This window comes from Xenia sp. Carnegie-2017, unplaced genomic scaffold (genome assembly GCF_021976095.1).
Source record: "Xenia sp. Carnegie-2017 unplaced genomic scaffold, XeniaSp_v1 HiC_scaffold_13, whole genome shotgun sequence".
NCBI lineage: Eukaryota > Metazoa > Cnidaria > Anthozoa > Malacalcyonacea > Xeniidae > Xenia > Xenia sp. Carnegie-2017.
In genome coordinates this window covers 6,358,865-6,382,384 of record NW_025813436.1, presented here as the reverse complement: position 1 = coordinate 6,382,384, position 23,520 = coordinate 6,358,865, and the positions used below count along the sequence as shown (strand labels likewise).

At 33.8% G+C, this 23,520-nt stretch overlaps 6 protein-coding genes across 12 annotated transcripts; 3 read left to right on the top strand and 3 right to left on the bottom strand.

The window, feature by feature from the left end:
- The first annotated feature begins 104 nt into the window (after window positions 1-104).
- On the top strand, window positions 105-4,443 carry LOC124454732 (aryl hydrocarbon receptor nuclear translocator homolog). 2 transcript variants are annotated; one of them, XM_047005509.1, is made up of 17 exons: window positions 105-445; window positions 605-683; window positions 914-979; window positions 1,132-1,170; window positions 1,249-1,406; window positions 1,487-1,569; window positions 1,642-1,734; window positions 1,805-1,919; window positions 1,998-2,027; window positions 2,138-2,280; window positions 2,360-2,556; window positions 2,956-3,062; window positions 3,131-3,284; window positions 3,385-3,530; window positions 3,595-3,617; window positions 3,696-3,792; window positions 3,865-4,443. In XM_047005509.1, exons 1-17 carry the CDS (start codon window positions 427-429, stop codon window positions 4,251-4,253), a joined length of 1,938 nt encoding a protein of 645 aa, XP_046861465.1. In that variant the 5' UTR covers window positions 105-426; the 3' UTR covers window positions 4,254-4,443. The 2 variants fall into 2 exon arrangements, with proteins under 2 accessions (XP_046861465.1, XP_046861461.1); XM_047005505.1 differs by having other exon boundaries at window positions 1,484-1,569.
- Window positions 4,444-4,535: 92 nt separating this feature from the next.
- LOC124454903 (alpha- and gamma-adaptin-binding protein p34-like) lies at window positions 4,536-6,377 on the bottom strand. The gene is made up of 8 exons (XM_047005659.1): window positions 6,268-6,377; window positions 5,795-5,982; window positions 5,598-5,700; window positions 5,449-5,529; window positions 5,289-5,372; window positions 5,009-5,212; window positions 4,888-4,937; window positions 4,536-4,790 (listed from the first exon to the last, which is right to left on the bottom strand). Exons 1-8 carry the CDS (start codon window positions 6,359-6,361, stop codon window positions 4,722-4,724), a joined length of 873 nt encoding a protein of 290 aa, XP_046861615.1. The 5' UTR covers window positions 6,362-6,377; the 3' UTR covers window positions 4,536-4,721.
- Window positions 6,378-6,482: 105 nt separating this feature from the next.
- On the bottom strand, window positions 6,483-17,360 carry LOC124454642. Of its 6 annotated transcripts, none has more exons than XM_047005429.1 (28): window positions 17,276-17,360; window positions 16,785-16,878; window positions 14,862-14,976; window positions 14,674-14,767; window positions 14,275-14,389; window positions 14,095-14,202; window positions 13,864-13,936; window positions 12,733-12,858; window positions 12,442-12,533; window positions 12,336-12,368; window positions 11,777-11,891; window positions 11,365-11,428; window positions 11,059-11,209; window positions 10,863-10,990; window positions 10,712-10,779; window positions 10,554-10,627; window positions 10,425-10,460; window positions 9,947-10,348; window positions 9,463-9,539; window positions 9,309-9,386; window positions 9,187-9,239; window positions 8,852-9,109; window positions 8,558-8,779; window positions 8,365-8,474; window positions 8,082-8,137; window positions 7,850-8,010; window positions 7,479-7,628; window positions 6,483-7,414 (listed from the first exon to the last, which is right to left on the bottom strand). In XM_047005429.1, the coding sequence occupies exons 3-28, from the start codon at window positions 14,962-14,964 to the stop codon at window positions 7,074-7,076; spliced, it is 3,288 nt and encodes a 1,095-aa protein (XP_046861385.1). In that variant the 5' UTR covers window positions 14,965-14,976; window positions 16,785-16,878; window positions 17,276-17,360; the 3' UTR covers window positions 6,483-7,073. The 6 variants fall into 6 exon arrangements, with proteins under 6 accessions (XP_046861385.1, XP_046861392.1, XP_046861371.1 ...); XM_047005436.1 differs by lacking the exon at window positions 17,276-17,360 and adding an exon at window positions 16,988-17,150; XM_047005415.1 differs by lacking the exon at window positions 17,276-17,360 and having other exon boundaries at window positions 16,785-16,936.
- A 125-nt stretch (window positions 17,361-17,485) lies between these two features.
- On the top strand, window positions 17,486-18,514 carry LOC124454972 (cyclin-dependent kinases regulatory subunit-like). Its single transcript, XM_047005732.1, has 3 exons — window positions 17,486-17,629; window positions 17,811-17,935; window positions 18,044-18,514. The coding sequence occupies exons 1-3, from the start codon at window positions 17,571-17,573 to the stop codon at window positions 18,106-18,108; spliced, it is 249 nt and encodes an 82-aa protein (XP_046861688.1). The 5' UTR covers window positions 17,486-17,570; the 3' UTR covers window positions 18,109-18,514.
- LOC124454751 (GPI mannosyltransferase 3-like) lies at window positions 18,398-21,366 on the bottom strand. Its single transcript, XM_047005516.1, has 6 exons — window positions 19,593-21,366; window positions 19,390-19,518; window positions 18,994-19,314; window positions 18,757-18,928; window positions 18,651-18,689; window positions 18,398-18,571 (listed from the first exon to the last, which is right to left on the bottom strand). Exons 1-6 carry the CDS (start codon window positions 20,453-20,455, stop codon window positions 18,491-18,493), a joined length of 1,605 nt encoding a protein of 534 aa, XP_046861472.1. The 5' UTR covers window positions 20,456-21,366; the 3' UTR covers window positions 18,398-18,490.
- A 32-nt stretch (window positions 21,367-21,398) lies between these two features.
- LOC124454925 lies at window positions 21,399-22,537 on the top strand. The gene has a single exon (XM_047005681.1). The coding sequence runs from the start codon at window positions 21,494-21,496 to the stop codon at window positions 22,241-22,243; it is 750 nt and encodes a 249-aa protein (XP_046861637.1). The 5' UTR covers window positions 21,399-21,493; the 3' UTR covers window positions 22,244-22,537.
- The last annotated feature ends 983 nt before the right edge of the window (window positions 22,538-23,520 follow it).

The following is a 23,520-nucleotide window of genomic DNA, read 5'->3' as shown; positions in this document are numbered from 1 at the left end:
ATGATTGCCATTGTTATACAATACACTATAGATTATAACTGCAACGTTCATTGGTCAAAATTTAGTCGTTGTCTAAGCCGATTTCCTATTGGGTATTAGGCTAGTTAGCCAAGAACCATATGAGACATTACATCAAGCAGTAAATTCAAGGTTTTGGATTTTGAAAAAAATTTGTGATCTCTAAAAAGATCTATGTTCAAATGAAAGCATTATACTTTCGTTAAAAGTTCCGAAGAAAGCCGCTCAATATCTATATCTGAAAAGAATTCCTTTTTACAGACTTCCTTCGACTAAAGCTGCAATTTATTCGATGTGAATTAGCCTAGTGTCGAGAAAGTACTTGTTAAACGACATCGTGGGTCTTGAAGATTTTTACTGAAGATAATTATAAAATAATCCTTCGATTATCACACTATTCCTTACGCGATGGCCGAATCAGTGACAGGTTTGCAAAGACTCATCAACATTACTCATTTTCCTAATACCGAGTTTGTCAACAAGTCGAAAACACGAAGATGACATCACAAAAATATTCAATATTGCTTAACTTTTTTCTCCAAAGATTTGTATTTTTTGCTTCTTCATATTTATATGTTAACTTTAGCTGCGGATGCTTCAGCGGTCACCACAACGAAAAGTGGTCGTGTGGTGACTAAACGAAAACAGGAGCTTGTCGTGAAAGAGTAAGTGTCAACAAGCAGTAATTACAATATTTTACTTAGATATTACGATATGTTTACCCGTTGAAAAACTTGGCGGATTTGTCAAATTCAATTTGGCATATCTTAGGAGTTATGTTTTGTTTTACCCATATGTCACTAATTAAATCATAACTTTCAGAACTTAGTCAGGATAGATATACAACTTTGGTATGTTTACAGAAAAGTGACATTGATTTTTTGTATTTGTTAAGGGAATACTCAGATGGCGAGGATGATAGACAAATTGCTTCACATGTTGTAACAGGAAAAAAGTCCAAGTATTTAATATAAAGTTTACATAATTTCATTGTGTGATTTCATAGTTATATTATGACTGTTATATTATGTCACGGTATTTATGAAACCAGCTGAAAATATTTTTTCTATATCTAATATTTTCTACAACTAATATTTTTATTACTTTAAAAAGGAGTGATGATCCAGAAAGTTCAAGGGAAAAATTTGCTAGGTTGGTCAAAACATTGAATATGCCTACACCACTATGTAATGTTTAATGCATTCAAGTGTTTTATGTAAATTTTACCAGGGAAAATCACAGTGAGATAGAAAGAAGACGAAGAAATAAAATGAACTCTTACATCAACGAGCTATCAGAAATGGTGCCAACTTGTAATGAAAATCCAAAAAAACCTGATAAATTGACTGTCTTGCGCATGGCAGTTGATCATATCAAACATTTAAGAGGTGATTATTAGTGGTCATCATTTTTGAAGTAGAAAGAGAATACAAAGAAAATTATTTTTATTTTCACACTATAATAGCAGAGCCATCTTACCAACCACAAGGAACAAACACCAAAACTTCATCGTTCCTATCAGAGCGTGAACTTAAACTGTTAGTGTTGGAGGTAGGCTGGTGATACAATGATATCATTTAATTAATCATTTTCTTAGTAGTTCTTATTATTTTATATGTACAGGCTGCAGGAGGTTTCCTCTTTGTGGTAAACTGTATCACGGGTAGATTGCTATATGTGTCAGATTCAATTACACCTGTACTTAGACAAGCTCAGGTAAGAAATCTAAGCGTAGATTTCTACAAAATCAATTTCTTTGCAACATGGTGTAATTATTTGTTGCCAGTCTGATTGGGAAAACAAATCCATCTACCAACTTATTCATCCTGATGATAAAAAGAAAGTTCAAGATCAACTTTGTGTGGATCCAGCTGACTCTGGACGGATCTTAGATTTGAAAAGTAAGAGAAAGAAGCAAAGAAAATTCTTATGTGTTTTTACTATGATTTTAATTATTTCTTGAATTTTGTTGCATTTAGCTGGAAGTGTGCGTAAAGAAGCCGGCCCAGGTAATTGTTTGACCAACAATAAAACCAAGATTTAACAGAACAAGGACTTTGCTGCTGTGATTACAAATCATTTAAAATTCATAGTGCTGTGTACATTATATTAATGACAGATGCCTCAAGACTATACACTAGCTCTCGAAGAAATTTTATATGTCGCATGAAAAAGGGTCATTATGAAGAAAGCTCTGCTCTCAATGTGAACACTGGTGTTGATGAGGATTATGCTATTATCCATTGCACTGGATTTTTAAGGGTATTATACCTTATTTCTTAAATATTAAAGAGAATGTTGAATTTTTTGCTAAAACTTTGCTACAAATGTTTTTTAACAGTCATGTACAGATGGACATGTTGGCAATCTTGTCCCAATCACAGAAGGCAGTGACCGCACCACTTTCTGTGTTGTTGCTATTGGTCGGCTGCAACCAACATGCTCCCCTGTGGGTAATGATGTACCCAGTCAAAAGCAAGTAACAGAGTTCATCTCAAGAATAGCTATTGATGGGAAGTTCACATTTCTTGACCAAAAGTGAGTGAAATGTTTTCATGTCATTTGGAACATTTACAGCAGTGTGCGAATTAGTTCAGAAAAAACGATATGCAATTTTTTTGACAAAAGTGTTTCTTTAGAGGCATAATCAAATCGATATTACCTTAATTATTAAAAAGCGCTAATTGCTAAATTAATGTTTTTAAATGTGAACAAATTCATATGATTTACAACAGTGTTTTTCGCTACAACCGCTGATTTTTGCACATCGTTTGAAAAAGTGATGTGCAATTGTTTTCATTTTAGCTAAAACAATGTGCAAATTGCACATTGCACACCATTAATTCGCACACTGATTTACAGTAAACATAAGATGATATAGTAAAATATATACAAAAGCCGATTTCAACCATCTGGTTATGCACTATATGATCACAGTGTTCAAGATGTGTTGGGGTATTTACCAAAGGATCTTCTTGGTAAAAGCTGTTATGACTTTGTTCACAAGGATGATAAAGAAACAATGATGGAGAGTTATGATCGAGGTTCCTGTTGTTTATTCAATTAATGTTTTTACTATGTTCATGCACTGACCAGTATATATCAATTTCAGTGGTGAAAACCAAGGGACAACAGAATCTGTCAGTGGATATCCGTTTCCTTAACAAAAATGGAAACTATGTGAAGTTGAGAACATTATGTTGTAGTTTTCAAAATCCATTCACAGATGAAGCTGAGTATATTGTATGCAAGAATATGATTGCAAGGCAAGTAAAGTTTTTTTTAATTAATAACTGGCACATACATAGAACACATTTTTCCTTACTGTGAAAACCTTTCAATATTACCTTTTTGTATCATTGCCAGGAACTCACAAATGGAAACTGAATATCATAACCCAAACAATGGTTGGTTTTCATCACAAGCTAATTCAGTTTCAACTGACAGAAATTTCCCTCCCAATCCTTTGTTCTTTGATGCTCGTTCACCAGCGTTAACAAAAAGATATCCTGGTAGGAGATAGATAAATTTGATCTTTTCCAATTTTCTTACTCTAAAAATTTTTTTTTCTTTTAGAACTACCTCAGCAAGTATATATGGTAGGTTTTGAGCTGCATTCAGCCAGTCATTTTTCAGAAATGAATTACGCTCGTAATTTTGCAATCTATATTTCTCAGGGCTCAAATCCAATTCAGTCATTTCCTCTTGTGAATATTCCTGTGCAGGAAGATCGATCTGGCCAAGTGAGGATTCCTAACATGGAGGCAAATAATTGTAGGTCTTGATACTTGATGATGATTCTTGACTGTTGCTGCTTTGATATTCAAGTGATGTCTTCCCATATAGATGATTTTGAAGTGCAAAAGATGGAAATGCTTCCAAAAGAAAAAGCAGTTGGTAACAGATTTAGTTCACCAAACGCAACTGCATATGACAAACCACAATTTGTACCTGAGGAGCGTAGACTAATTCAAAATTCAATTCATTTTCCTTCAACACAGTCCTCGGAAGAGTTTTCATCAGAAATTGTGCCAACAGGCTCTTACCTCAATGGTAATGTTGCTGTGAACATTTTTGATAGGCAATTGGATGATAAAGCACCACTTCAACATATGAGTATGTTTGATGGACAAATATCATCAGCAAACACAATGATGGGACTGAATCCTTCATTGATTGCATCATCTATGGCAGGGAACCATGTTTATCCTGGTTACACTAATTGTCACATTTAATTTTTCTGGAATGTGAATAATTTATGTAACATTCCAAGACTATGATCATTGTAATATTTCTAAAAAGTTTCACACTATTGCACTACATTGCTAAAGGAACATCTGTATAGATATTAATAGCATTTGAATTCATAGGTCCAGCACAAAATAGATAGATGCAAAATGCAATAAAATATCTTTGTGTTTTGAACAGGAATATAATAACCTTTCATGATGAAAATGTTAAGATGCACTGATTTGCATTGTTTTTGTGGCAAGATTTATATTCAAACAATGAAGAAGTATTGTATTTCAATTTATTGTTAGTGTAGTTGTGAATGGTGATTAAATACTGTAAAGCCCAGCTGCAAATCACAATAGTATCTTGAGTTGCATCTTAACTAGGTGACTACATACGTATCTTCATACATTATTAATTTCCATGCCTCCTTTCCTCTTCAATCTGTGTACCACAAAGTGAAGTAATTTTTATCTACAGTCTAGATCTTCAATTTCATCATCATCACCACCTATTGCTTTCCAAAATGCTACAGCAACCTTAAAATGTGCCAGAAAGCATCACTTTTGATATGACATATTCCAATAAATTAAAATATTCACTTCCCTTAAGCTCAAAACAATTTGAAGTCATTACCTGCTCAGCATAAGCTTTGCGCTGTAAGTGCGGAAGTTTTTCAGCTTTTTCTATAAAATTCAAATGAAAGCATTTCTCAATTCAATGACTTCAGGAAAGAATTAATCAATGAAGTTTTTACCTTTCATAATTTTCATTTGTGAGAATAATTTATCAAATGGAATATCACTATCAAGATTCACATCATCTTCAATACCATCAAGAATGCCACAAAAAGAATTTAATTCTTCGTGTGAGGTAGTGTTGCTAATTTCATTTATTTCCTTGTTTTCGCCATCTTTTGTCTCTTGTTTGTTCGTTGCTACTTGTTTTTTACAAGTCATTCCTTAAAAATAATCTAGATGATGTCAATACTCATGACTGTAATACATACGAAACATTCTCTATTCAGTAAAACATACCTTTTATATGAAGATTTGGCCAATCGGTTGCCTCTAGAGCCTGGGAAATGCGTGCAATTCCAATAGTATCAGGAAAATCATCCTCTGATGTTCACAAAAAACAATTTATTTCAGTTTAAGAACTAACAACATACAATTCCATTCAAAGTGAACCCAATACCTTCTTCACTGACTTCCTCATTTAAATCAATGAATTCAAAAGAACATTTCACAGAAAGTTTCAGGATGTTAGTTAACAATGCTAAAACAATTCAATGGAAATTATTTGACTACATCTATGGAATATGACTTTTTAATCAAATGCCTCACATGAATCTTTCTCGTGTTCAGATTTTGAGCCAATCAAAAGCAAGACAGAAACTTCCAATGCATCTAAACCAGGTAGTAATTTCTTCACAGTCTCAAATGAATCCTATATTTAAATATATATATTAATAGTAAAAATAAAATATGTGAGAAATTAATTTAACTTTACACAAACTCATATTCAGATACTTTTCACAAACCGGAATTATATCAAATATAATGAGGATGGCTGCAATTTGAAACTTTTTGAAGTAGGAAAAACTATCTTCATGTGCTTCTGCCACAATGAAATTAATATTGGCATCATAATACTTGTTGTCAATCGTCCAGGAATAGCAAATTACGTCATGGTTTTGCTTCAAAATTTTGAAATGGTCTTTTGTTATTTCTAATAAATATATGAGTTTTTGCCATTGTGTGTTTGTGTTTACTAGAACAGGGGAGTGTTAGATAAACACCCGTGAAAATCTGCAGACAAATTTAATAAATAGGCCAAGAGTAAAGATGTAACCATTTACCCCTTACTTACTTCCAGTTCAAGAAACATACATTTACTGACACTGCGACTCACACTGACAGGGCACTCAATGAGAACTGTGTTATTACTCAAGTTTCGGTCCAAAGCTAAATATTATTTTTTATAATTGAAGACCAAAGTTTAAAATCTACTTACGAGCTATCAGACTATTAGGAGATAAACATTTACTACAGTTAATCACCAATGCATAATTGTCGATTTCACTATTTCCTGCACATCTTTCCGCCATATTTGATATGTAAGTCAGTGAGCTCAATATACATATAAATGCTGGAGCGTGAAGAACAGACGTCAAGAACATGGTTAAGACAAGAATCTATAACCACCTATAACACATAACGACACCATAATTTTTCGAATAAGCATAAAAAAATTCAATTTATATTTCTAAGTAAGTAAAGTTACATTTAAATTTAGCTGTTACTTAATATCATATGGTCGTTAAAAGTAGCTATCTATATTTTGATTTCTCTTTTTGCAATAATCTGATAATTTCTTACCTAACTATCGCAAGAGACTTTAAATAAACTAAAAAGATACTTGACGTAAATATATTTTGACAGTCTTGATACATAATTAATCTAAACAAGCGGCACGTCATACCTAGTAACGACATGCTCCTGCATTGACATGTAGACCAGCAACATGTCATTTCTTCCAATTGTTTCTTCTGGTTCAAATAATGCTCCCTAAATTGAAATTCTCCAAAAACTTTTATATCCCTTCCTGCTCACTTTGCTTTGAAAAAGTGATCTTGTTCCCCAAAATAGTATGGGAAGAGTAGCGAGGAAGAACTGTCAGAGTAAACAAAACTTCTTCTCTTCTACTTTGATCTTAAATATGAATCAGTTGCACCACCAACCAATTGAAAAAGCGAACAAATCATCAGCATAGACTATGATCTGAATGTGGTCTTCCAACTTCTCCATTGGAAATTTGTTTTATTTCAATGGACCCATGTTTGGATCCACTGTTGGAAATATCATCGCTTTCATTTGTAGACATCTTTTTGGCATTTTTACTTTCTTTCGTTCATCTTTTTTCAGTAGTTTACATTCGCTTTCCCTCACCTTTTCTGAACGCGACATCACGTCCATGGCAACTTCTTCGTCGGAAGATGAAGACTCCTTCGTATTTTTCCGTTGTATTTGGTAGAGCGCACAGCGATAATAACCCCGAGCACCACAAAAACAACCAAGAAATAAAAGGAGAAGTGCGGTGACGCATAGTAAAACGATCAATAGCCACAGCGGGACACCGGATGAGGACGAATGCATATATACTAAAAAAGAAATCACAAGATCGTAAGATTTCATCATTCAACAAACAAATTTTGTGAACAGTACCTGTTTTGGTCCCTACTGCTTCAATATGTAAAGTTGAATTGTATGTGGGTACATTTGTGGATGGTAGAGTAGATGTGACTGGGCTCCGTGAGCTAGTTGTTTCAGAAGTAACTGTTTGGGGTCTTGAAGGAGCATGCGTACTTTGCTGATCTGTAAATCATAAAAGAAATCCATATGTAGCGTATTGTGAATAACAGAGCATTATCTTGACAATAAAAACGCGTTCTTGTCCGTCATGACATGAACTTGAAATAACGGGGGTTTTTTCTTTTATGAAAAACAGATCAGTCAAAGTATTTAACTAAATATAAGTAACTAACTCTATTGCATTGATATTGATTTATGTTATAATAAAGAAATGTTTTTCTTACATAATGTTCCATTTAATGCTGCGTCAGAAGGACCTATGAGTAAGTCACCAAGTCTTCCTTTGTTCTTAATAACCATATCAAGGAGACTCTTTAAATTCCTTTCATCTGAGTCAGGTGTAATTAAACCACTTAGCACTACAGTTGCTATGACACTGCCCTCACTATGACAAAAACATAGCTCAAATATACGTTACATAAACAATTCAAGACCATCTGAACGAAAAAGACACACCTGAAAGTAGCACTTGCGTCTTGAAAGAGAGGAAAACGCTTATAAAGTTCCCGAATCTGAAGTATAGATATCGGAAATTTTAAAATCACAAAATATAGCCGACTTAATAAACTGTAGTAAAAATTAAAACAAAAAGTAAGAGACGAATCTGAAGCCATGGTTATAAAATGGTATCAATACAGTTCTCAGTGAAACAGAAATTACCACAATGATTTTTTCCACCAACGATGTTTTTCCCAGTCAAAACTTACAGAGCTCTGAGCTCACGATGAAAATAACTTACTCCTTGCAAGACCTTAATGTTCAGGTCAATGAATCTTTTACTGCTGGATTTCTTGAGATCATCATGCCATTTTTCTTCAACTAAATTGAACTTTAAAGTCGTTGAAATAACTATAAAACAATAGACACGAGTAAGCTTCATTTAGCTTAAACAGATGATTATTACACTAAGAAAACCGAAGATGAAAACATACTTTTGTATACACCAGTAACATCATCACCAAAAGCATTGTAGGCTATGAAACTATACTCGATATTTTCTTTCATTTCTATTTCTGACATCATATGGAGTATTTCATGGCGTTCTCCAGACTTAAGTAAAATAAACGTGGGTAGAGGATAACCAGTGACATTACAGGATAAGTTGAAGTTGCCTTTTACATTATCCCATTTACAATGTACTTTTGGAAGCGAGCCTTAAAAGAAGTAATTCCTTTGAGCTCAGTCTCACAACAAAAAATCTTGACAATACAACAATTTAACCATACCAAAGAGCGTCAATGAACAGTTGTATGACGTCACATCATTAGTCACTTGACACATATACTTTCCAGAGCTCTTCAATGAGTAGCTTTTTATCGTGAGCATTTGATCATTCACCGTAACCGTATTATTATCAACCACAGTTTCATCTTTGAACCACGATGAGATTTTTGGTGTAGGTAGTCCAGATAAGGAACAACGTAAGATTACCTCTTCATTTACCACGATCTTGCTTTCTAAGCTCACAACACAGGAAACTGGAACTATAACACGTAACAACAAATACTTTACTGCCATGAAACACGGGGTATGATAATCAGTCGAAACACATCATATTTACTTTGCGGGCATATTTTAGAATAGTCGCCATTTTCAAGGTCCTGGAGATAAGGCCTAAAACAGATCAACGAATAACTTTGAACAAATGTCACTTTGTAAAATATTAGTCTTTTTGAAAAGCACCTTTTAGAAGTAGAATTAAGTTGAATACAAGTTCCACTGTGCCACGCACAGTACGGATTCGTGACGGATATACATTCCCTACAAAACAAAAAATCAAACGAATCATCAGACTATCGACGTATGTTCCACGGCTATAAAGAAGGAATAAACTAACCGACATGTTTTTAACGATGTACAAGATGCAATCGGGACAAATACTAGCTTTTTCTCTGTTGCAACAACAATCGTTTCCTTTAACCAACAAAAAAGCACATTTAATTAATTCTATGTTATTCCTCCACAAACCTCCCTCCCCCCTCCAAATCAGCTCTCAGAGAACATTCATCATAGATTTCTTTTACATTGTCATTTTGAGTTCAATCCAGTTCATTATGTTGCAGCTAACAACTCAGGAGTTGAGCTCAACATCTGCAGTCATTAAACATACTATACATTCATTACTAAAGAAGTAAATTGAACAACAAGATTGGATCTCGAGAAAAGTGACGATTATTGGTAATTTATTGTTTGAAAGTGCTTCTCTTAATTACAAAGACCGCGATGGATTGATTCACCGTTGTACATGTGTTTAGATATAATCCATGTTGACGACTATAAATTACTCTTTTACCAACTTCAACAAGATTACCGTTACTAACCCGCGACGTGAACATTTCCTGTGAGTCTGTAGATGTTCTTTCTACCACTGTTGTATGAGTTGAAGTCAGGTTTAAGTTGGATCGCTCTGACTCACGTTTCTCAATTGTCGAATTCAATTTAGTGACTGACGTGTTTGTATTCAATGTTAGATTACTGCTTACTGTTGATGTTTTATTAGCTGGAATGATAGTAGTTGGGGGCTGTGAAGAAGACAGAGTTGTTGGTGTTGTCGGTGTTGCAGATGTTGTTGGTGCTGTAGGTATTGTCGTTGTTGCAGATGTTGTTCGTGTTGTAGGTATTGTCGCTGTTGCAGATGTTGTTGGTGTAGTAGGTATTGTCGTTGTTGCAGATATTGTTGGTGTTGCAGGTGGTGTGACAACTCTTGAAGAGCTCTGGTTGTACTGCATAAAAGAAATACGAGACTTGCTCAAACTTGATTAATGAGTGGCAATGAATGACGAGTATAAAAAACTTTACCTTTATTAACTTTATATCTTTAATAATAAGATGATCCTAGATGAATTGAACAATACGACATCTTAGAGGGGGTTTATCAAATGATAATCATTGCAAAACATCGCGATGAGAATCGACATGAAATCTTACCTTATTAATTTTTCTGGCAGATATCGAAACAACACCAGTGGAATTTACAAAAATTTCAAACAAGAGGTTGGAATCTAAGTTTAACACAAAAATGAAAATAAATCTACATGTTCTATAGTTCACTATTATCGTAACACAAAGAACATATTTAATCTTACCAAATAGTCGTAACACATGATAAGATACGTCAGCAATAACCACTGATTCAGCAAGAAGTGTAAAGAATCTAAAACACAATATAAATAGTGAAACCTGTTCTCCTCATTCAGCTAGAATACAAATAAAGAGAGCAGAAAAACTAAAGCTCACCTCCTATGGCGACGTAATATCAGAGCTTCTTCGTCAACAGGACGAATGACTGATGCATGAATTAAACGCATTCTGTAGTCTTTATATTCTTGCGCGGTAAGTTTAGGTTCTACAAGTGAACTATCACACTAGAAGAAAGAATATTATATAAATTTAAATGTTAAACATCAATAAAGTGACTAACTCGATTAAGTACCGTCAAATGTCTGTAATCACGCTTGTCTGCCACAACAAATTCGAACTTCTTATAATGCACCTTAGGATCAATGTTATAGTACACTTTACTGTCGAACGCTTTGTCTATGTCCGAAAGTAAATAGCGACACAACACAAACTCATCAGAATTTCTAAAAAATCAGAAAACTAAAAACTTAGCTTTCCCGTTTTTAATAGAAGATAAAAAACTTATCATTGATCACATGACCATGAATAGAACGAACACTTTGTTGGCAAATAGACGTAACATTGAACTAATAAATACAAATGAAACACAATTACATACATGCGAGCTCGAAATAAACCGTAGATATAGGTCTTTCTGTCATCATGTATTACAGCGGTCATTTCTAAAATTATAGTGTCAAGCATTAATTCCCATTTTTTTTCGGTATCGTTTTTTTTTGCATTGGGTATTGCTAAAAGGTCGAAAAAAACAATCTATATCAGGGGAGTTGACGAAACTTTCTTGAGGATATTAATTTGAGTAGCTAAAATGAACATATTTTTGGCATCGAAATTAAAGAAATTTCAAAAAACTACACAAGTATTACAAGTCCAAGTTTAATTTAGATAATAAAGTAAGATGAAATAATTCTTTTCGGGGACACCACCCCTCGAAAAAATCATAAGATCGCATAAATTAAAGTTAGCTCTCTCGAATTAAGTGAAAAGAAAGGGCTAAAGACTAGTCTTACCCAAGATATTGTATAGATCGTGAAAACCATCTGCACGAGGTACAGGACACAACAATCTAACTTTAGAGAAGGTAAGAAGTATGGAGCGTGCCGCACCACCACCACCTGGGTCATGCTTAAATATAGAACAACACAACATCAAGTTTATAAAGTCGCAGTTTAAATACCATGTAATTTCTTCAAACCCCAAACTGGCAACCGTGTGAACGAGGTTTCAAAGGCACGACACACTACATAAGGCGTTTTTCATAACGCAAAGCGAACACGACTATTTAACAAAATATTTGCTTGGAAAACCAGAAAACCAGAAAACAAGAAGAGCTAGAGAAGATAACTAAATTGTCAAACCTTTCATTTCGCAAAAAATACAGGTAGTGAGGAATAGTTATACAGTTAACTGAAAACGACTCAGGCGATCAATACGACGTTTGATTCAAATGAGTGACATTGTTTAATAAAACGTATGATTGTAAGAAAGTCATATACCCCAAAAAAAAACATAAAAAAATCTTCACTTTTGAACTAATAAACATCGATGAACAAGTGTACATAATGTTACCTTGCAAATACGTGCAACACGAGATACCGTCTCCTGTAGAGTAAATAACATCATTATATAAACTTATAAAACCAACCAAAAATATAAAACTACTTTCTCCACATACTTTTGTTAGTTCATCAATATTTTCTTCGGACGTCTCGTGGAAGAAAAAATAAACATAATTGCCAATTTCATACAAAGAAACAATTTCTGCATCTACATAGATGAATACAATAAGGTGGAATTCTATAAGGTGATTCATTCTTTATAAAGTTAGTATCCATTTATTTTCTATGATATATAAGTCATAACATCCAAATGTATGTGTTGAAACATGTCAGTTTTAATATGCATAGTAGTGATGGACTCATTGATGGTTCAACAAGCATCCTACCTGTATTCCTAAGCATCCTACCTGTGTTCCTAAGTACAAGCTCCTTTGGACGAGTTTCGTGTAAACCATCTTTGGTAAAGACCCACGTTTGGGTAAATGTTGTTCGGTGAAGGTTTTTTACCGAGTACGCTTGATATATATACGGATCTGTATGATAACAGTAAGAATTAGGGAAGTTGAACTTAGTAGATATAGTGAGCTCAATATTGAAATTTATAAAATAAATACAATGAAGCACGTGCGCTGATTGGTCTAGAGCTGTGTTTGCATTAGCTTGTGTCAAACACATCTGAGCTCAACCAATCAAATCAATCATAACAATCAATCAGTCAAAGAGAATTTGAAAATCGATCATGAATACATTTTAGAGGAAAAATTAAAATGTTTGTCTGTTTTGCATTATATTATTTTATAAAAGAAATAAAAGATGTTTTTCGTGTTTGAACTGGCTTATGCAAACCTCGGAGACATTTGTGAGAACTCTCGAGCAAGTGCAACCCTTGACCTTCGGTCTCGGGCTTGCACTGATTTGCTCTTGAGTTCTCCCGAAGGTCTCCTCGGTTTGCATAAGCCTGTGCAAACACAGTAAACATCTTTTATTTTTTAAATATAGAAGAGTAATTTGTTTTCATTGACAAGCATTGGTTTTTGGGATAACATGGAGTCCCGGAAGTAGCCATTTGGTAGCCTGGAATACTTTCAAAACCAGGGCCCTCACAGGGCATACACTTTAGGGAGAGAGGCAGGCTTAGATTTGAGCAGCTATTTTCAGCATCAGTTGACTCTAGAGGTTAACTCTTTATCCACGCTGTCGAAACAGATATTTTTTAAAGCTTTTAAAGTTGTGTACGGTTGTGGTTGTGTTGACACATGAGCATTATACTTATATGTAAATGTTGTAAAGCCTTTAAAAGTTCTAAAAAGAATCATTTCCTTTAGCAATTCTTAGTAAGTGATAAAAACAGGCAGTTACTTTCAGAGGGAGGCTACTTTCGAGACTCCATGGTTGCATTTAAAATTCATAGTGGCTGTTTGAGAGTTTGTATTCAGTAAAGTGGGATTGACATATGCACCATCCACAAGACTAGGATCTAGGACTTTTATTATTGTTTCAGTGTTCTTTGGCTTATGCCTTACTCCCAGCTATCATACCTGAAATGACATATTTTCTCAGGGGAATTTTAAAGAAAGAATAGCTTGAAGACGTGCTCCCAACTTTTGTCCCCTAAGAAAGATTAATTTAGAGTTGAAAATCAACTTTCCTCCACAACACCAAGATTCATTCAAAATTGTCATTCAACATCTTGCTTTTAGAGTTTCATAGCTTGAAAAAATAATTATGAATCTAATTTTTTTATTTAAAGCAAAGATTTATTAACTTACATTAAGTTTCCAGCATATTTGGCTCCTGCGTGAGTTTGTCCCGCAAACAAGAATTAAATCAAAATGTAAAATAGGATATATTGCACTAATCATGTTCCCACATGGTGGCTAAAAGCAACATAAAAACATAAACAATAAAACTTTACAGAAATGAGAAAAACCATATCAAACAAAACATACTGGCCAATTGCCCAATTCGACATTTCGTTGACAAATGTAATGATCGTATGGAATACTTGGAATGGAAATAAAATGCATGAGTTGTGCATCCAATGTTACGTTGAGCACACCATCTCTAGACATAAAAAGAGAACATATCATTACCAAAGGTACACACAAGGGGGAAAGGAGGAGAACGTTATATGCCATTACTATGCCACTGTATAGTCATTTAGCCATGACTTAATGAGCTAAAATCTTTTGAATTTCACTTATCAAAATTTGAAATCATTATTTGATTCATTTTGCCACTTTGCCACTTTGACCATCTCCTCAATAATTTACTAAGTGCCCCTTGTGATCCTTGCTACAAATTAAAAATTCCCGCCTGAATGATGTTAATTTGAAGCAAGTGCATACCTGACTCCAATTAAAACAAATGGTGTGTTTCCCTCATCATATATGGTATTAAAATATGAGTAGTTTGTATTGCCATCTTGAAATTCTTTACAATCTACAATAAAAATAAATAAGTTAATCTTTTCACCCTGAACTATATTCGGTCTCCTTTATCAGTAAACATTTAATGCATGTTCAATAAAACTAACCTGAACATGAAAAGATCATTGAATTTTCAGTGAGGAGTAATGTGGAAGAAACCAGCAAAGGTATGATGAATGTCAGGTAACACAGACCAAGAAAAAAGTTCATGGTAGAAAAAACCTTAAAACAAAATGCAAATATGCATTGCAGGTGCTGCTAAAGTCAACACAATTCAATGAACTCAAACATACTACATTGAAGATTAAACCACATGGTGATAAGATCTCAACAATCCTTTCAATTTTACAATCTCTTAATGAAGGAAGTGCATCAGACACATTTACTATGTACAAGCCACAAACAAATATATTATATCCACTAGCATTAACTTTACAAACATTCCGACAGATGGGAAACCAAGTGATCTCTACAAATGAAAGTGCTATCAAAAAGACGACAATATTCATATATTCTTCAATATTGCAAATAGGCTTTACACAGGCATGCCCAGAAACCTACTTTGAATATACTTCAACAAATAGTTTAAAAAACAAAATGAGACTATCACCGATACAGAAAAAGAATCAATAGGGTTTTGAACTTCTTATTAATAAATCTAAAATATGATAAATTAGTTCTAATGTTAACAAGAGTCGAGGGAATGATAAATAATTACACACATGCAACAAAACAATAAACTTTGAAGAAACGTTTTGATACTATACATACGATACTACGTTACGTATGTATAAAAACTTCCCACTATTATTATCTCACAAAACAAACTAAATTTAGGTGAAATTACAATGGCTAGACAGTCAAGATGTATTTCTATGCGCATTGTACAACTTCTATACAAAAATTAACATCAAACGTAAAAAACGACGATATATTTCTTGAAAATTAGTAATTTCAAAAATTTGGTAAACAAACGTTCAAGTATCGCGAAGTTAAAAGTAAAACGTAATGTGTTCACGTAACTTAACCGAAGTAATATTTTCAGGTGTGCTTATTGAACTTACACAGCAATATGAGCTTGAGGCCAATATTCCAATGAAGTGATGAATGTTGTATAGAATAGAATACCTGGTCTCAAAAATTCGTATTTTTTCTTCGAATATCAGTCTCCGGAAGTGGCCGCCTTGAATCGAAAACGCCCGGTCACAAACGTCCGGAAAATCAACTTTTCAAACCAAATAGAAAATAAACAATTCTTTCCAGGAAAATTTTCTGTCTCACGTTTTGATATGAAAAGGCACAGTGAGAGCTATAATCGACGACGGAATAGTTTAAATGGGCAAAACCAAGCAAACATATTTTATTTATGTCAAAATATGTTAATTTTAGGCAGCAACTGTTATACTTATAAGCTATCATCAGCATCATGGTGAGCATCACAAATAAATATTAGGACTAATAGCTAATTTAGCATTAGAATGTAGGTTTTATTTTATGGTATTCTCAACTATATAGACCTGCACAACAGGGCGTATAAAAGCAAACAAAGTAATTTCACTCCAATGAAAAAGCACAAGCAAATTAAACAACAAAAAAAGAGATAAATTGTACCCAACCCAGGAAATAGCTTTTATCGTTGACCCGTTTTCATTCCCCAGTTGGGCAATATGGCGGCTTTCCCAGATTAGATAAGTCAACAAAAAGATAAAGTTTCGTCGTTCTAAAATCTCTACTTCACCAGCAAGCGCACCGTATTTTGTATCCCTATTTTTTGCATTGTTGATGAATGCATTTTTACAGAAATAACCGATTTAGTGAAATTATTCATTTTGCAACATGAAAATTGCAAAACTGATCTTTTGAAACAGATTATAAAACATTTTTACAATATGTCCCAAATGTATCCTTAAAAGGCTTTTCATTAAATAAATATACAATGATCTCACATGACTAGTGGCAGAAATGCATGAAAACTATGGTAGTAATAACATAATTTAGCCTTTTATGTAACAGCAGGTTCGGTCATTTACCTTTTCAGTTTCACTTTAACTTTGTGACCTCCAGTAGCTGGCAATTTGCATCTAGCGAATTTCCATGTTCCCTGTCGCGTGATCGTAAAGCTACCTGCAATTATGTCGTTCTACCGTCAGTGAGTCTCTTTTGACGCAAAGAAATATTAATATTAAAATACTTGAAAGTTAACGCTTAAGTGAAAACAACAATGACTATTTACGGCAAATTTGGCCAAGTACATGCAACTTGTGAGTTGTGGTCCACCCAAAAATTCGAGGTCAAGTTTATTTTTCTAATTGCGAACTTGACAAAATACTGACAAATTTACTTTTAAGTTCAGTACAACCCTTTTAAAGAGTGTAGTGTTTCAAGCAAGATGATCTCCATTGTACATTTACATAATTCAAGCTATCAAATTACATCACTAATAACTCTCGACATCAAGTTGTACAGGTAATACCTAATTTTAGTGTATAGTGACAAAATAAAAATCAATAGGTCTACGCACCTCTTGTTACTCTGTTTTTGACACTGGACACAATGGCGGACCCTTCGACAGCCAATAATGACAGAATGTACAAAAAATATTCGGCATTAACTAATATTTCATAATAATTCAGAAAAGCAAAACGCCTTTTAATTGGATAATTGTACCAACCAATCAACATGTTCTTCTTTATTTAATAACCAATCACAGAAAAGCGAAGTATATTCAAAATTGGCGTGAAGTCATTATAACGACAGACTCGAATCTTCGTGCGAACTGCGATAAAGGAGGCAAAGTCTCAACTTTCAACTTCAAGATGTCAGTAAATGATATATATTACTCAAAGAAGTACCAAGATGATTATTACGAATACAGGTTTGAGACGTTTACGCATACTTTTAAGCTGTATATAGCAGGCTGTTAATGGTTGTTTCACGGTATGTCCGCCATTTTTTAAACAAAAGTACTATATATAGTTTTTAGTTGGACAATTAAAACTCAATACTCAATAGTAAATTTGCGAGAAAGCTTACTTATTTATCTTCATTTTTCCTAGACATGTCATTCTTCCAAAGGAGTTTGGTAAACGAGTGCCGAATACACTTATGACCGAACATGAATGGCGGTCAATGGGTGTTCAACAATCCCTTGGCTGGGAGCATTACATGATACACAAGCCAGGTTTGTGAAACGAAACACGAAGAACTTGTATATGAAGTTGCCAGAATCTAGAAATAGTATTCATTTCATTTACTTGCTAATTAATCAAATATTGTTTCTCAATTTCAGAGAGACATGTGTTGTGTTTCAGACGACCCCTTCCTGGAGTTGACGTTGGATCAATACCCAACTGAACTATTTTGCAACGTGGTTCTTTTGACTTATATGATCTCGTGGGATTATGGTGTTTGTAAATAATTTACAGAGATAATTGAGTAATGCTTTCATATAAATACTAGTTAACCAATATCTTAGGCATTTTGGTAGTGCAATTTCGTTTCAAATCCAAATGCAGCAACATTTGATTTGCTCAGAGTAGATTCATGAAATTCACACAGATTGCATAAGAATAATATGGCTACAGATTATCAAAGTAGTTCCTTGGCAACTGATTTGAAAAGAAGTCACATGAAAGAACATAAATAGAAATTAATGCTCCTTTACTTCTGAACACAAAAAAATTATTTATACATAAATATTATTTCAGTGGTTGATGTATTGCTTATATTACAAAATTTATAATTTCTTTTTACACATAAACAGAATTGATCTTCCTAATCTTCCTGATGGTAAGTGACTATAGAAATATTCTCCACACTGAAAGAAAAGGATTGAATTTAATTGATGTGATAAAATTCTTGAATTTATCCATTAAAGTGCTATTTCATTGCAATACCTTGGTGTAAAAATGCTTTGACAAGAAAGTTTCAATTTTCTAAATAAAAGTAAACCATTATTACTAAGTAGACAATCATACTTTCATTGCACAAATATTTGTTTACTTTGAATAAAACATCAAATAAAAGAATGTTAGATGGTGTTTGATCTTCACTATAATTTTCATCCAACCACATCTGTGGGTTTTCATAAAATAAATCTGCTTCATCAACATATCCAGGTTTTGAATTTGGGCTACAGTCCAGAAATCTCATTTCAATATTTTGGTGTATATAACTGGAAAGAAAATCAGCAATTTCATCAAATAAACTCTACCTTCAAATAACATTTCAACTTAATACCTATAGAATGGTGTTGAGTGACAAGGCATGAGAAATAATACACTTGTACTTGCATTATACTTGACATTTTCTTGAATAGCCCTCATTACATCTATTGAGCCACGTTGATGAATAAGGCTCATATAAAGGGCAAAAGGAACATTAGTCAATATTAAGAACACAACAAGGATTTTCATGTTGACGGGAGATGTTTTTCTTGAAAGGGTTTTGTGGTCTTTGTTTGATTTGGAACTTGATAAATAATATAAACCTTGGCCACATATGATCATCGCAATAGGCAGAATAGGAAAAATAAATCTGAATTCTTTATGACCAAGGCAACTGCAACAGAGAATTTAGTAAAACTAAAATTGATCAAATCCAATGAACACATTAATGATTTTTCTTTTTATTTACCTATAAACAGCAACAACAAAGATGATAACTACAAGCCATTTCCAAATAGCCTTTCTTTGATAGTAAACACCAATACCAAATGGTATCAAATGAGTTAATAACACCACTGGTAAGCCTTGAGAGAGATACCTAAAACATTAAGAATACCTGCTAATCACCAGAAAAACTGTCAGCTCAAGATTAAAATCACATTGGAAACTTACCAATGCCAAGAATGACTTCCATAAAATTCAGCAAAATTGTGCATTATGTTAAACTTCAAAAAATTATACTGCACTAGAACAATTTTACCATAGAAATAACTGTCAGCCAACAAGGAAAATGACAAAGAAAATAAGGCAATTGGAGGGGCATATTTAACTATCAGCTCAATTACAGACTTTCTTGTGAGTGCTAAAAACACCACAGGAACCCACAGAATAACAGCAGTAGGTCGAACAAGGCATGAAAGGGAAGCCAACGAAAGCGCTTTGCACATTGCAGAAACAACTTTTTCTTTGCTGGTATTTTGCTGCAATGACAATTCCCAATAATACAATCCAATAGAAAATAAGGATGCTTCCATTGAGTTGGTCAAAGTACGAGTGCAACAATAAAACATGAACCAGGAAGTCAGATGACAGAAAAGAACCCAACATGCAACCTGGTAACCATACAAAAATCGAGCAAGTTTGTAAATGTAGAACTCTCCAATAGCTGCAAGAATGGCTTGTATTATTCTTGGTAAATATATTATAAAATTGAGGTAGTCTATTTTCAAGACATAGAGAACCTTGTATATTGAGCTAAACACAAGAGGGTAAAAGTAACCGCGGATGCCTTCGCGCCATTCCCAAGTCATATAACCATAACTAAAGACAAGTTTGTGGGCAACCTCGGGACCCTGCCAGAATTCATCAGGAACAAACCAAGTTTGTACGAGAAAAACGTTGCAGATGCGATACACAATCAAGCCAAATATTAAACTTTTACTGTTTTCATTTTTTGAAGCGTCTTCGAGAGAAATATGTTGTTCTGTTTCAAACTTTTTTGAGACTTGGTGTCTTCGTCGCAAAACATCGGCCATATTGGATTCATTGCTAGGGGTTCAAGATAAATATCGGCCTAATGGACTTTGAAATATACGAGAAGTCAGCACAAAAATGACCTTTCATGTAGTTTGACAGGAAAATGTTATCATACGGTCACAGCTGGGCGTCAACAGTTGTTCCCTAATTTAGTTAAGCTATTCATTTATGGCAGGCGTGCACAGACCACTGGCACTGAGTTTTGAAGTCATAACATATCGTCTCTCGAGATAAGATCTGTCGTACGTGGTCGTAATTGCAGCTAATTCCTTTTCATACAAACTGCATCCGTTCATTCCAACACATTTGACACATAACCAAACATATATCGGTAGTTCAAACTTTTGGTGTTGCCATATAGTAAAATCCAACGTAAAAATTCCTTGCAACCATTTTACCATTATCTTTTCCCTCATCTTCCCATATAAGTCAAAGCTCGCGCCCGAGCTAAAATCTCAAGTCAGTAAATGTTTAACAAAGAAACTTTTACAGCATACCAGTGAACTTATTATCAACAAAGTTTGGCAAGAGAATGCCATTAATAAGAAAATTGTCATAAAAGGATTTGCTATTAATTTCCGTCATTTAGTAATTATAAGTAGTTCAAATCTACACACCAGCATTACTCCAACGCAAACGTCTTTGTAAGGAAATGATAGCAAGCGTGGGAAAAAAAATGAATGACCTTCAGAAAAGTGATACAAAACCTTCTTACAAGATGACAGTAGAAGATTTTGTGGATTTTGAAGAGAACCAAAACGTAATCTCAAACAGACGAGTCGACCCAGGTTGGTTATCTACAAACTCAGAGATCAGTCCTTTCAGCCTTTCACGACAACATAATTTCCTGGGAATTATCGATTTCCGGTACGGATCAACCAATAAAAAACAATCCCGTGATGGGGAACGTGTGGGGACTTCAAATAGCCACAGTGTCAAGAGTTGTGTCATAACTCATTAAGTGATAGGGAGTCTTGCTGAAGACAAAATCAGAGCGTGTCCGGTCTCAAGGAAAGGAACGATCACATTGAGTTAAAATGACATCAATTTTTAAAAGGACAAGACGTATGCGTATACGTATTCGCAGTAAGAGCTCCAAAAACGGCAGTGTTGAAAGTGTGGGACGTAGCAGCAGCAATTCAGACGACGGCAGAGCATCTTTATCTGAGCATAATTCCACAATGGTCGAGGAAGACGCGAGGATAGAAAAATTTCTATACAAACTGCGAGAAGCATACACATGGAGAGAACGCTATGGTTCAAATAGTGAAGAACTTCATGATTCAGTACAGAATATCATAGAACATTCAACACATTTACAATCACAGCTAGCTTCTGATGGCCGCTATGATGACGCAGAGAGGGTTGCAAAGTATATCAACGACATACAGCACATCTGGGGGAAAGAATTACTGCAACAATTAAACCTCAAACAATTTAACCGTGAAATAATAGAACTGCCACCGTTGAGGATAATTTCATCGCAATATTTTCAACCAGAGATCGCCTGCAAAAACAATCAGAAATTAAAGATATTCACATTCACAATCACAGAACTATCTACGGGGAATTTAGGATTCAAATACTATCTTGTGTATAACAGACATGATACTGAGTACTACATGTTGGAACTGATGACGAGCAAAGGAGTTTATCCCATAAAAATGTATGGAGTTATAAGTCCCAGTTATTGGTCTGTAAGAGAGGACGTGCTGTACGATATTTCACGACAAACAGGGGGATATTTAGGCAAGAATCTTATTGCTAAGTTACCAACCAGAGTTTAAGGGAAAATTTCAAGTTTTCTAATTATGTAAATACTCTAAATATATTTATATGAAATAAACGTCTAGGTTTTGCGTCTTAACGTACATATTGGTATAATATACTAAGGTTTATTTAAAAATAAAGTTAGATAGAACGATAACGATCGTCTATAGAAAAAAATTTTTGGGCATGAAGGCAAGATTATTTCTCGTGTGAATCCACATATTTTCTAATTATTACTTACATAATTTAAGAAGTAGAAAAGTATCACAAATCAACATGAGGTATGAAATACAGACATCAATACAAATTAACAAAGTCGTTCATAAATTTTATGACAAACTCCATAGCGTTGGAGTTAAGTGTTTTGCCCCGAGGGTATGAAATGTGTATAAATTTTCTGTCAAAGCGAGCGTTAAATTTTTTTTACAAGACACTCTTTCAAAAAAAAATAATAAATAGCTAAGTTTGGTGAGAAAATTTTGGGTACGAATGACACCAAACTCTTTTCTTACAAATATATTAGTATTGAAGAATGTAAAATTAAATAGTTTCAGCAGATTTCCGCATTAAAATAAATGTGATCAGCCCCAACGTAGAGCAAATAGTCACATCTTAGTGTTGAAGTCCCACTAATCTGCAATATAAATCAAAAGTTATTAATTGTACGAGCATAGATTTTGAACTAAAATGTCTTCAAGATTGATATTACCACCATGCTTATACTTAAAAATAATATCCTATCTTAAACAGATTGGCTTTAATGGATTAAACTTACAGTAGTACAGCGTTTTAGTATGTGAAAATCCTCGAAAGTATGTAATTTTATGAGACAGTATGTATTTTAAATATTATAAGTCCCTAAACACTAATAACGTAGAGTTATAAATAAAACATATCAAGAAACATTCTCGTCAGAGAAAATTCCAGAGAAAGTTGAAAACCTCTACTGACGTTTGTTGTGATGTAATCACATATTGATAAACGCCAGATGGAAATCTGTTTATGGGTAAATTTATATTATATGTAAAAATATAATGGAGGTTCTATTGAATATCAGCATAAACACACTACATCTGGCGATTTATCTTTCCCTAGATATAGATCATTTGGAATATCACTCCATCAATAACTTGTTGTTTTTTCATTCTCGCGTACATAAATTCTTGTGAAAGTCATTCGCACTGCGCATGATGAAGCATAAGTTAATTTTTTTATATGTTTAGATAAACTATTTTAACCGTTCATTTATTATTTCCATAATTCGCCAACTATACAATTTCCCTTCATTCCAAAA